This window comes from Budorcas taxicolor, chromosome 19 (assembly GCF_023091745.1).
Source record: "Budorcas taxicolor isolate Tak-1 chromosome 19, Takin1.1, whole genome shotgun sequence".
NCBI classification, from domain to species: Eukaryota; Metazoa; Chordata; class Mammalia; order Artiodactyla; family Bovidae; genus Budorcas; species Budorcas taxicolor.
In genome coordinates, this window is record NC_068928.1 from 61758754 (window position 1) to 61771689 (window position 12936).

The 12936-nt window shown below is 52.6% G+C and overlaps 1 protein-coding gene across 1 annotated transcript in view; it reads right to left on the reverse strand.

Moving 5' to 3' along the window:
* Positions 1–12936, reverse strand: part of CEP112 (centrosomal protein 112) — a 320978-nt gene that overhangs the window by 240244 nt on the left and 67798 nt on the right. Inside the window, exon 12 of the mRNA XM_052658249.1 lies at positions 11099–11242. Within this exon, the coding sequence (XP_052514209.1) occupies positions 11099–11242 (144 nt within the window). The remainder of the gene's footprint in view (positions 1–11098; positions 11243–12936) is intronic.

Sequence of the window (12936 nt, forward strand, 5' to 3'; positions counted from 1 at the left end):
CAAACGTTTATAGCTGCCAAAAGCAGATGCGACCAAGATGTCCTTTGACAGATACATGGATAAACAGTGCTAATCCATATAACTGAATATTATTCAGCAATAGAAAGAAATGAGCTATAAAGCCATAAAAAGACATGAAGAAACCATATGTATATAATTTTTAATGAAAGAAACCAGTCTGAAAAGGCTACATATTGTATGATTCCAATTATATGGCATTTTGGAAGAGAAACTATGCAAAAAACGATGTTTTACAGACAGTCAAGGCGATCGGTGGCTGCCAGAGATCCGGGGAGGCGGGCAAGGGGACCAGGGTGGGGCACGTGAGAGGTCAGGACAGCGGAAATGCTGCGCATGAGACCATGACGGCATATGCGTGGGGATGCATCTGTCAAAACCCACGGAATTCCAAAGCACAAAGGGTGAGCTTTATGCAAACTTACAAAACCAATTTAGTAGTTCAGGGATCCCAGGAAGAAGTACAGGCTGTGAAAAGAGAATCTCGTTATATCACAAATATGTAAAAAACCTCCTTGAAGGGGTGGCAGGAAATGTGAGGACCTGAGCGAGTCTGGAACTCACGGCACCTGAGGCCAGAGGCAACAAGGGCCGCGCGTGCGCCCCATTCTGGTCAGCAGGCGTGGTCCTGTGGGGACACGGATCAACAGTCCTGCTTACACCCACGCCTGAGGACCGAGACCGAACAGGCAGAGAGGGAGTGGAGGAGGGCGGAGGCCAGGCTCCCAGCGCCAGGCTGGGGACTTACGGGCGAGCGGAGGCCAGGCTCCCAGCGCCAGGCTGGGGACTTACGGGCAAGCGGAGGCCAGGCTCCCAGTGCCAGGCTGGGGACTTACGGGCGAGCGGAGGCCAGACTCCCAGCGCCAGCCTGGGGACTTACGGACAAGTGGAGGCCACGCTCCCAGCGCCAGCCTGGGGACTTACAGGCGAGCGGAGGCCAGGCTCCCAGCGCCAGCCTGGGGACTTACGGGCGAGCGGAGGCCAGGCTCCCAGCGCCAGCCTGGGGACTTACGGGCGAGCGGAGAGGGCCAGGCTCCCAGCGCCAGCCTGGGGACTTACGGACAAGTAGAGGCCACGCTCCCAGCGCCAGCCTGGGGACTTACGGGCGAGCGGAGGCCAGGCTCCCAGCGCCAGCCTGGGGACTTACGGACAAGTGGAGGCCACGCTCCCAGCGCCAGACTGGGGACTTACGGGCGAGCGGAGGCCAGGCTCCCAGCGCCAGCCTGGGGACTTACGGACAAGTGGAGGCCACGCTCCCAGCGCCAGCCTGGGGACTTACGGGCGAGCGGAGGCCAGGCTCCCAGCGCCAGCCTGGGGACTTACGGACAAGTGGAGGCCACGCTCCCAGCGCCAGCCTGGGGACTTACGGGCGAGCGGAGGCCAGGCTCCCAGCGCCAGGCTGGGGACTTACGGGCGAACGGAGGCCAGGCTCCCAGCGCCAGCCTGGGGACTTACGGGCGAGCGGAGGCCAGACTCCCAGCGCCAGGCTGGGGACTTACGGGCAAGCGGAGGCCAGGCTCCCAGCGCCAGGCTGGGGACTTACGGGCGAGCGGAGAGGGCCACGCTCCCAGCGCCAGCCTGGGGACTTACGGGCGAGCGGAGGCCAGGCTCCCAGCGCCAGCCTGGGGACTTACGGACAAGTGGAGGCCACGCTCCCAGCGCCAGGCTGGGGACTTATGGGCGAGGGGAGGCCAGGCTCCCAGCGCCAGACTGGGGACTTACGGGCGAGCGGAGGCCACGCTCCCAGCGCCAGGCTGGGGACTTACGGACAAGTGGAGGCCAGGCTCCCAGCGCCAGACTGGGGACTTACGGGCGAGCGGAGGCCACGCTCCCAGCGCCAGGCTGGGGACTTACGGGCGAGCGGAGGCCAGGCTCCCAGTGCCAGCCTGGGGACTTACGGACAAGTGGAGGCCACGCTCCCAGCGCCAGGCTGGGGACTTATGGGCGAGGGGAGGCCAGGCTCCCAGCGCCAGACTGGGGACTTACGGGCGAGCGGAGGCCACGCTCCCAGCGCCAGGCTGGGGACTTACGGACAAGTGGAGGCCACGCTCCCAGTGCCAGGCTGGGGACTTACGGGCGAGCGGAGGCCACGCTCCCAGCGCCAGGCTGGGGACTTACGGGCGAGCGGAGGCCAGACTCCCAGCGCCAGGCTGGGGATTTACGGGCGAGGGGAGGCCAGACTAACCCACGTGGTGAAGGGTTAGAGCTGCAGACCCCATAAGAGAGTGTGTTTCGCTTAACACAGATGCCGTTGGTTACATACACTAAGGCTCATCGATGTGCCTGCACACACAGGCCTGTGTACACACAAACACTCTGGTGAGAGGTCAGGAAAGAAGCGACAGCCCGCAGTCACGAGTGCCCCCAGAAAGCGGACCCCGGGCTCTCACACAGTTCTCCGTGTCCTCCACATTGCACGGGAGGCCAGGGGGGCCCCAGGGCCTCCTGGAGAATCTCCCAGTGGCTGAAGCTTGAGCAACTTAGGTGACAAAATGAAGGAAGATGGGATTTTTATAACCGAGAACATAAACAATATCCACAGTGATAAAAGTAAGTTGTTCAATAAATTAACAAATGAGGGAGACAAGACAGACATCCCTGTAGAGAAACTCCCAATAATTCACAGACTCCCCTCCCTTGAGTAGAGAGAGCACACCCCGCACCCCTCACGCATGGGCTCCTCACGGGAACTGTCTTCCCAAGAGCAGTGTGGGAAGGCCGGAGGATGGCTTCACGGGGAGAACCCAGGACACACCCGTGGCCAGGCGGCCAGGGCTAGTGACGGGGAGAACCCAGCACACACCACTGCAGCCAGGCGGCCAGGGCGGAACCCAGCACACACCACTGCAGCCAGGTGGCCAGGGCGGAACCCAGCACACACCACTGCAGGCCGCACACCTGCGGCCAAGTGAGAGCCCAGCACACACCCACGGCCAGGGCGGAACCCAGCACACACCACTGCAGCCAGGCGGCCAGGGCGGAACCCAGCACACAGCACTGCAGCCAGGCGGCCAGGGCGGAACCCAGCACACACCACTGCAGGCCGCACACCCGCGGCCAAGTGAGAGCCCAGCACACACCCACGGCCAGGGCGGAACCCAGCACACACCACTGCAGCCAGGCGGCCAGGGCAGAACCCAGCACACACCACTGCAGCCAGGCGGCCAGGGCGGAACCCAGCACACACCACTGCAGGCCGCACACCCGCAGCCAAGTGAGAGCCCAGCACACACCCACGGCCAGGGCGGAACCCAGCACACACCACTGCAGCCAGGCGGCCAGGGCGGAACCCGGCACACAGCACTGCAGCCAGGCGGCCAGGGCTGGCGTCCACGGGGTGGCCACGGGTAGCGAGTGCCCCCGAGTGATACGGAGAGCAGCACTCTACCTCCATGACCTACCGCGTCAGCCCACAACCCCATCTTATCACGAGAAGAGCAGGAGGCGGGGCGCCCTGCAGCATTCCTGACCAGGCCTCGCAACTGCCGAGGTCATGAGAGAGAAGGGGCGTCTGAGACACTGTCACAGCCCAAAGGAGCCCAAGGAGGAAACAGCGTGGCGTCTGGAAGAGATCCTGGAGAAGGAGGAGGACACCAGGGAACAGTGAAGGAGAACGGAGCCAGCTGGGGGCTCCGGCTTATTAGGGCGTCCTGCTCATTTCTGCCCATAACAAGTGCACCAGAATGACGTAAGATGTTAGAAAGGGAGAGCTGGGTGTGGGGCACACGGGAACGCTACCATCCTCTCAAACTTCCTGTAAACCTAAAACCCCATAAGATATAAAATCTATCTGTTTAAATGGCAATCCTATTCAAAATAATCAACTGATGCTGTTCAGGATCTTCTTTAACACTGTGATGCTGGAGGAGAAATGCTGATGGCAACTATGAAATGATGGACCCCAGCCATGCTGGAGAGTGACGAGCTGCTCTGATTCACGCTCGCCGCGAACGGTGGTGGCTACCTGTAAGGGGTTAACACAAAGCTTCCCGTGCCTAAGGCCTCTGATACTCTTCAGCTCGACTCGGGTCCATGAACAGAACTTGGAGTGTCAGGGGCTTTGAATGGAAAAACACAGCTCATCTCTATTTCCAGTCCCCTGACTGACCTTCAGCATTTCCCTTCAACTATGAGTGCAGTCAAGCACCAATGAAGTATTAGCAATGCCTGTGAGCAACAGGAATCACAGATAGTTTATAGGCCATCATAGTGTGGCATAGCCTCTAAGACTGTTTCAGTCAGGTCAGCCGCTCAGTCGTGTCTGACTCTCTGCGATGCCACGGACTGCAGCACGCCAGGCTTCCCTGTCCTTCACCAACTCCCGGAGCTTGCTTGAACTCACGTCCATTAGTCGGTGATGCCATCCAACCATCTCATCCTCTGTCACCCCCTTCTCCTTCTGCCTTCAGTCTTTCCCAGCATCAGGGTCTTTTCCGATGAGTCAGTTCTTCACGTCAGGTGACAAAGTACTGGAGTTTCAGCTTCAGCATCAGTCCTTCCCGTGAATATTCAGCACTGACTTCCTTTAGGATGGACTGGTTGGATCTCCTGGCAGTCTAAGGGACTCTCAAGAGTCTTCTCCAGCATCACAGCCCAAAAGCATCAGTTCTTCAGCGCTCAGCTTTCTGATACCGTTTAGCCTCATCATTATCCATAAGTTACAACACTTGTTAGGCCCACTGCTCAATTATGGTATTCATTTCATTCATTTGCAAGCATATGTGTTACTTTATCCTGACTCTGATTTATTAATATTTTGATGCCTGTAACTATAATTCTTTGTCATCTTATATAATTTTATTAAATTGTCAAATACTATTCTGAGAGGGATGCATAAATGTCACAAGATTGCTAGTGGCATCCGTGCTAAAGAGAGGGGCAAAGAATTCCGCTAAGAAAGCCTAAAATCTCAATAAAGCCACTCACAGACTTTGTGTGTCTAGACCCCTGATATGAAGAGAGCCCTACACTTTACAGCTGCCACCTCCCCAAGCATCTAAGGACACTGCTATCATTTTCATATTTATAAGTTCTAACACATCGCTCTAAAAATCCAGGGTTTCCATGTTTAATTGTTAGTTTCATGCAAGGAGACCCCTGCCAATACCAAAAGACATAGGTCTGATCATCTGTACAAATGCCTGCTTACAAAAAAATGGAACAGGGAAAGAAAAAAAGACCCAATTAAAAAAAGGAGAGAGCTTGAAAGAACAAAACACAGGAACTAATTCTCAGTGACAGCCTCGTCTTTCATCTTAAGCCGAGCCTTGAACTCTTCCTTGTTTAATTATTAAATCAGGAGCGGCTCAGCAAGGTCTGTCTAGAGTTGACGACTCTTAAATTCAACTCTGCTGACAGACCCTGTCCATTCGTCTCTATATTTTACTGTTACCTAATGACAAGGTCTGAATGCTAATTTTTAAATTCAACTTTCATTAAAAATAGAAAGCAGTTTCTCTAGCAGTAGCCTCTTGGCCCCAAAGTATGACTTTAGTTTACACCTCAAATTGATAAAAATTAAAAATTCCAATGTGAAAGCTATTACTGTCTTAATGTTGTCGAACTAATGAAAAATAACAGTGCAGTACACATTGTAAGCAATTAATATGTTTCATAAGTTTCAACCCTACAACTACTTAATATATTCACATTTGTGAAAATTTAGGAGGCTGAGATGACAAAAATGTATTTCAGATACAAATTTGGCTTTTGTTCAGGGCCTTGAATATCACCCTTGTGCTGATTCTCCAGAAAACAAACCCTGATCTTGCCAAGGAGAGCTGGTCCACGTCGGCCGTCCCAGCCCCACCAGGGAGCAGCCCCCCCAGCGGCAGTGCTTGCCCTCCGCAGACCCCAGGCCCAGCCGCCTGCCCCCGACACCGCACCCTCGGCCCTGGGTCCCCAGCCCCCGCATCCGTCCTCGGAGCCCATGGTTTGTTCTCTGCACAGAGCCAGACAGACACGTGAGGAGTGACGCTCAGATGGAGCGACTCTGATGTGCTCAATCCAGCTCAAATGCAACAAGATGCCAAATGTTCAGGGAGCTGCATGCTTAGAACAGGCGAACCTTACAATATACTAATTATAATCATACACCAATCAAGCTGTGTTTTCTTTTTTTAAAGCATCAATCACAAGGTTTTCCCTGGTCTGTGCCCTGACACAGTCTCCTTCCTCGCTGCTCTCTGCTCACAGGGCCCCGTCCCTGCTGCCGTCTGCTCTGCGCTGAACTCGGCTGGCGTGTCCCAGCTTTGGGATTTCTGCACTGGCTGTTCCTTCTGCCTGAGATTCCGGAAGACGGCGGGGCAGCACCAGGAGGTACATGCACGGGAAAGCGTGGCCCAGAGATGGCGCCCAGTGAAGACTCAGGCGGTGTCAAGCTTCAGCAAATATTCTTGATTTTTATGTGTTAAGTGTCACTCCAGTGTGGCCAATGTGAGTATTTGGGGTATTATTTGAGCCCTTTGTGTTTTTCATTTTTCTTTAATTCCAAGAAATTAATTTACATTATTTCTTCAAAAAGGCCTATCCCTCCTGCTCCTTGGCCTCCTCCTGCGTCTCTGTCTCCTATATTTCCTTCCCAGCCTCTGCTCCCAGGACACTTTTCCATTCTGATCTCGGTGTTGCTGGTTGTGTTTTAGTCAATAAGTTGTGTCTGATTCTTGCGACCGTGTGGACTAGGAACCTACCAGTCTCCTCCGTCCCTGGGATTCTCCAGGCAAGAACACTGGAGTGGGTTGCCATTTCCTTCTCCAGGGGATGTTCCCGACCCAGGAATTGAACCCATGTCTCCCGCGTTGCAGGCAGGCTCTTTACCAACTGAGCTACAAGGGAAGCCCGTTCTGATCTTGCTGCTGCTGCTGCTCAGTCACTTCAGTCGTGTCCGACTCTGTGCGACCCCAGAGACGGCAGCCCACCAGGCTCCCCCGTCCCTGGGATTCTCCAGGCAAGAACACTGGAGTGGGTTGCCATTTCCTTCTCCAATGCAGAGACGGCAGCTAACCAGGCTCCTCCATCCATTGGATTTTCCAGGCAAGAGTACTGCAGTGGGTTGCCATTTCCTTCTCCAATTCTGATCTTCAGTTCAGTTCAGTTCAGTTCAGTCGCTCAGTCATGTCCGACTCTTTGCGACCCCATGAGTCGCAGCACGCCAGACCTCCCTGTCCATCACCAACTCCCGGAGTTTACCCAAACTCATGTCCATCAAGTCGGTGATGCCATCCAGCCATCTAATCCTCTGTCCTCCACTTCTCCTCCTGCCCCCAATCTCTCCCAGCATCAGTGTCTTTTCCAATGAGTCAGCTCTCTGCATCAGGTGGCCAAAGTATTGGAGTTTCAACTTCAACATCAGTCCTTCCAATGAACACCCAGGACTGATCTCCTTTAGGATGGACTGGTTGGATCTCCTTGCAGTCCAAGGGACTCTAAAGAGTCTTCTCCAACACCACAGTTCAAAAGCATCAATTCTTTGGTGCTGAGCTTTCTTCACAGTCCAACTCTCACATCCATACATGACCAATAGAAAAACCATAGCCTTGACTAGACGGACCTTTGTTGGCAAACTAATGACTCTGGTTTTCAACATGCTGTCTAGGTTGGTCATAACTTTGCTTCCAAGGAGTAAGCGTCTTTTAATTTCATGGCTGCAATCACCATCTGCAGTGATTTTGGAGCCCCCCAAAATGAAGTCTGACACTGTTTCCACTGTTTCCCCATCTATTTGTTATGAAGTGATAGGACCAGATGCCATGATCTTCATTTTCTGAATGCTGAGCTTTAAGCCAACTTTTTCACTCTCCTCTTTCACTTTCATCAAGAGCCTTTTTAGCTCCTCTTCACTTTCTGCCATAAGGGTGGTGTCATCTGTATATCTGAGGTGATTGATGTTTCTCCCGGCAATCTTGATTCCAGCTTGTGTTTCTTCCAGTCCAGCGTTTCTCATGATGTACTCTGCATAGAAGTTACATAAGCAGGGGGACAATATACAGCCTTGATGTACTCCTTTTCCTATTTGGAACCAGTCTGTTATTCCATGTCCAGTTCTCACTGTTGCTTCCTGACCTGCATACAGGTTTCTCAAGAGGCAGGTCAGGTGGTCTGGTATTCCCATCTCTTTCAGAATTTTCCACAGTTCATTGTGATCCACACAGTCAAAGGCTTTGGCGTAGTCAGTAAAGCAGAAACGGATGTTTCCCTGGAGCTCTCTGCTCTTACGCTCATTTAATTTCTTAGTAGATTTCCTTCTGCTGTATTTACTGTACTGTTTCTAATTGCACCTGTTATACTTTTTATTTCAATTATTATTTTTCATATCCAGTATTATCATTTGGAAATATTCTAAAATGGTCAGATGTTACGACCAAGGCTAGAGGAACTCTCTGGTGAACCAGCAGTTAGGACTCTGCCTCCCAGAGCGGGGGCCTGAGCTTGATTCCTGGTCAGGGAAATAGACCCTACATGCTGCAACTAAGGATCCTGCAATCTAAAGGTTTGGCACAGCCAAATACTATAAAGTTTTAGAAGTTTCGTTATGGGACATTTCAAACATACGCAAAAGGAGGAAGAGTCGTATAATAAACCCACTATATTCTTCACCCCAATTCCACATCTAGTTGGTTCCTGAACTGTCCAGCACTCTACCTGCTGAAGCCCCACTGGCATCCCCTCCTCCAGAGGTGACGGCGGGACAGGCCCCGGGCCCTGGAAGATCCACGTGGAACCGTTTGCTGCTTAGGTTCCTTCCAAGCCGGCTCAGGGTTCTGCTTTCTTGACCCGGCTGGCTTGGGGTCAGCCCACCCCTCGCCTGGCCCAACCCCAGACTGTCACCGCTCTCCCCTCCCCTCTGCTGGTCACGGCTGTGTCTGTGGGAGGGGACAGAGGTCCACATCGCGCTCAACCTGCTGTCTTCAAGCCAACACCCACTAACTTCCTGAGCTGAGCACCTCCTTGTGTATATAGGTCTCCTGATTATTGTTCTTGTATGTTACAACTATCTATTGGGCACTTATCACATAACCTAGTCTATGTATATTAAGGTATTTAATATTCCCAGCAACATACACACACTTCACTCCTGCTGTTACCCTGCCTGACGGATGAGGACCCTGAACACTGTATGAGCTGGCACAGCACTCGAGCTGGTAAGGACCTGGAACGGGAGCCTGAGACCTACAGCCCAGCTCCGCATCACCGTGGACGCTGCGTCCCACTCCTTCCGCCCTCTGAAACGGGCCCTTCAGCTAGTCTGGGGTCTCCAAGACACGCCTAGGTAACAGATTCTGGCTCAAACTCCACAGCTTTAAATCCAAGGAGGAACTCTGGACAAGCCAGCTGACGGAGGGGGCTGAGTGGCCAGGGGACCCTGCTCGTGCTGAGGGTTCAGGGTCTCCACGCCACGAGGTCAGATCATGTATCAGGAACAAGGAGGACGAGGGGCACCTGCCTCAGATGTGAGGCCCCGGGTCCAGGTGCCCCTCAGCCCACCTTCCTCAGGCTTCTGTATTTCAGGAAGGCAGCTGAGCCTCTGAAGGGCGGAAGACCCACCCTCTGCAAGCAGAGACTCAGCGAGGGGCTCTGGGGGCCCTCCACACTCCCTAGGAAGACGTGCCTGGCCACCTGTTGTGTACTCTGGTGGTGCCCCTCTGAATCCTCAGGAAAAGGACTCTGGGGTCACCCACGGGGCATCTGTGCCTGGTCCCTCATCAAGACAGAGCAACTGAGAAAGTCTGCCTTCTGCTGGTCACACTGCTCCACCTCCTGACCTGAGTGTCCTCACACGAGCATTCTTCACACGAGCACTCTTCACACGAGCACTCTTCACACGAGCATTACAGCCACACTGCTCCACCTCCTGACCCGAGTGTCCTCACACGAGCATTCTTCACACGAGCACTCTTCACACGAGCACTCTTCACACGAGCATTACAGCCACACTGCTCCACCTCCTGACCCGAGTGTCCTCACACGAGCACTCTTCACACGAGCACTCTTCACACGAGCATTACAGCCACACTGCTCCACCTCCTGACCCGAGTGTCCTCACACGAGCATTCTTCACACGAGCACTCTTCACACGAGCACTCTTCACACGAGCATTACAGCCACACTGCTCCACCTCCTGACCCGAGTGTCCTCACACGAGCACTCTTCACACGAGCACTCTTCACACGAGCATTACAGCCACACTGCTCCACATCCTGACCTGACTGTCTTCAAACGGGCATTACAGCCACACTGCTCCACCTCCAGATCTGACTGTCCTCACAGAATTACAGCTACACTGTTCCACCCTCCAATCTGACTGTCTTCACATGGGCATTACAGCCACACCGCTCCACCTCCTGACCTGTCTTCACATGGGCATTATAACCACACCACTCCACCTCCTGATCTGACTGTCTTCCCACGGGCATTACAGCCACACTGCTCCACCTCCCGATCTGACTGTCCTCACAGAAGAATTACAGCTACACTGTTCCACCTTCCGAGCTGACTGTCTTCCCACGGGCACTACAGCCACACAGCTCCACCTCCTGATCTGACTGTCTTCCCACAGGCATTACTACCACACCGCTCCACCTCCTGATCTGACTGTCTTCCTTTGGGCATTACAGCCACACTGTTCCACCTCCTGACCTGACTGTCTTCCCATGGGCATTACAGCCACACTGCTCCACCTCCTGATCTGACTGTCTTCCCACGGGCATTACACATTTCCAGAAAGCAACCATGTCTTCCTAAAAAGGCTGAAACAAATAAATAAAACAGAAGGTAAAAAAGTAAAGAAACTATCTCCAGGCTGAAAGTCAGTGGAAAAAAAAAAAACAAGAAGAAAGCTTTATAAATGTTTGCAGGGGTGAAAAAGGAGAAAAACTGACAACAATCGATCCCAAGGGAAATCCCACGGCCACTGGAAGAGGCCACACACTGCCACGTGTGAGCCTGAGTCGGGAAGGAAGGCGAGGGGTTTTACCTCCACAACACACTTGCCACGCTCTGCCCGCTCTGGAAGCAGGGATGCATGAGGACAGGGAGATGAAGAGGACAGTTCACAGAGACCAGACAGGGGAAGCAGACGTACTGTGGACTGCATCTGTGCCACGTATTCACCCTCCATTTTGTTCAGCCGCACGTTTGTGTCCTCGAGCAGTTCTTGAATATTTTCAGTGTGTCGCTTCTGAAGTTCAAACTTTTCCTTTTCCATTTCTGCTACAGCGGTGTGGAGCTGCAGAGGGGAAGAATTGACTCTTTCACCACTGTTATAGAATGGACTATTTCGTAATTAAGAAAAAAAGTTTTCCTACATTTCTCTATTTATTTATATGGTGACCTGAACAACAAAAGATATAAAATATTCGAAGTGAAGATTCATGTAAAGAGCATGATTAAGAAACAACTTTTTGTTTACTTCCCTCAATTGAAAATTTTATTGGATAAACAAATATTAAAGGGAATTATCCACCTCAGGCAGAAACAGTAAATAAATCCGATAACAGAATGCATCAGGTAAGCAGCAGCAGGACCAGCCTGACACCAGAAAACAAAGGCATTTATAATATTGTATCAACTAGGATTGCTACCTCTCAGCATTTTCATCTTATTTGCACGAAATCTTGCACAAGAGTAATGTCCAAAATGGTTACCCTTCACCCTGACTCCCAACAAGAAACTATTTTTATCCACTCCGTAAAGGACACTAAGAAGACATGAGGTGGCTTGTGTAAACCAAAGCAGGCTCTCGGGAGAACTGCGTACTCCGTGTCTGTGCACACTGGCCATCTTAGTGGAGACTGTATACACATGCTCAACTGGGTGAAATGCTAAAATATGGATGCAGTTAAGGTGAGGAAACCAGTTTTCAATGAGCAGCCTCTAAGGAAGTGGAAAACCCAGGCGGCAAGCCTCGTGGGCATCTGTCCACCAGTCTTCATAGCCGGGGAATCCGGACTCTGGTTCCTGATGCCCACCCGTCTTCGCGGGTGGGGAATGCGGAATCTAGCCCCTGTCCTCTGCACCCAGCCCAGGCTCACAGATCTGAAGCCTGATGGAGCCCAGAATTACTAGGAATAGTCATTCCAGTGTCTGGCATTTATAGATACATTTAATGAAGTTAAAATAAGTTACAGTTTATATCGTTTTACGGATACTTTAGAGTATTTTCCAATCACTGCTGGCCTGGTTTTAAGAGGACGGTGTCTTGAATGAGGTGTTAAATAATGAAATGTGTACTTGCAGCAGCCAGAAAAAAGCCACGGCAACTTTACAGAAGAGGTGAAAGCGCATGAAGAAGAGCGCTCCGTCTGCCCTCTGGACAGGGGCCCTCCTCGCACGGCCCTGGAGCCACGGCCCCAGGACACAGCCGCCCAGCACCCACTCCAACCACCCCGCAGGGCCCAGGAAAATGCTCGAACTCGACCCACTGGGAGACGGTCAGCAGGAGGAGTTCACCGAAGACCTTCAAGGCCGACTTACTCAAGACAAGTACCGTGTTTCACTTCTTGTGAGTACATTCTGCAATTTCAGCCAATGGCGAAGAGCTCCTAAGCGAAAGCACTGAGTGCCTGTGCGTGCTCAGTCTTGTCTGCCCCCCGCGACCCCACGGGCTGCAGCCCGCAGGCTCCTCTGTCCACGGGACTCTCCAGGCAGGAACAGTGGAGCGGGCTGCCATGCCCTCCTCCAGCGGATCTTCCCCACCCAGGGATTGAGCCCCCATCTCCTGCACTGCAGGCAGCTTCTTCGCTGAGCCACAGGGAAGCCCGAAAGTAGCTACTATGTGTGACTAGGTAAGACTTTTATGAAACATTATAAGTATTTTTTACATTACTCTTGGCCCTGCTAAATTTAATGAAAATGTTTTTCTTAATTAAATGCTCCTCCAAGAATAATCCATCCACAGCTGATTTTGTGTGCACCAAAAAC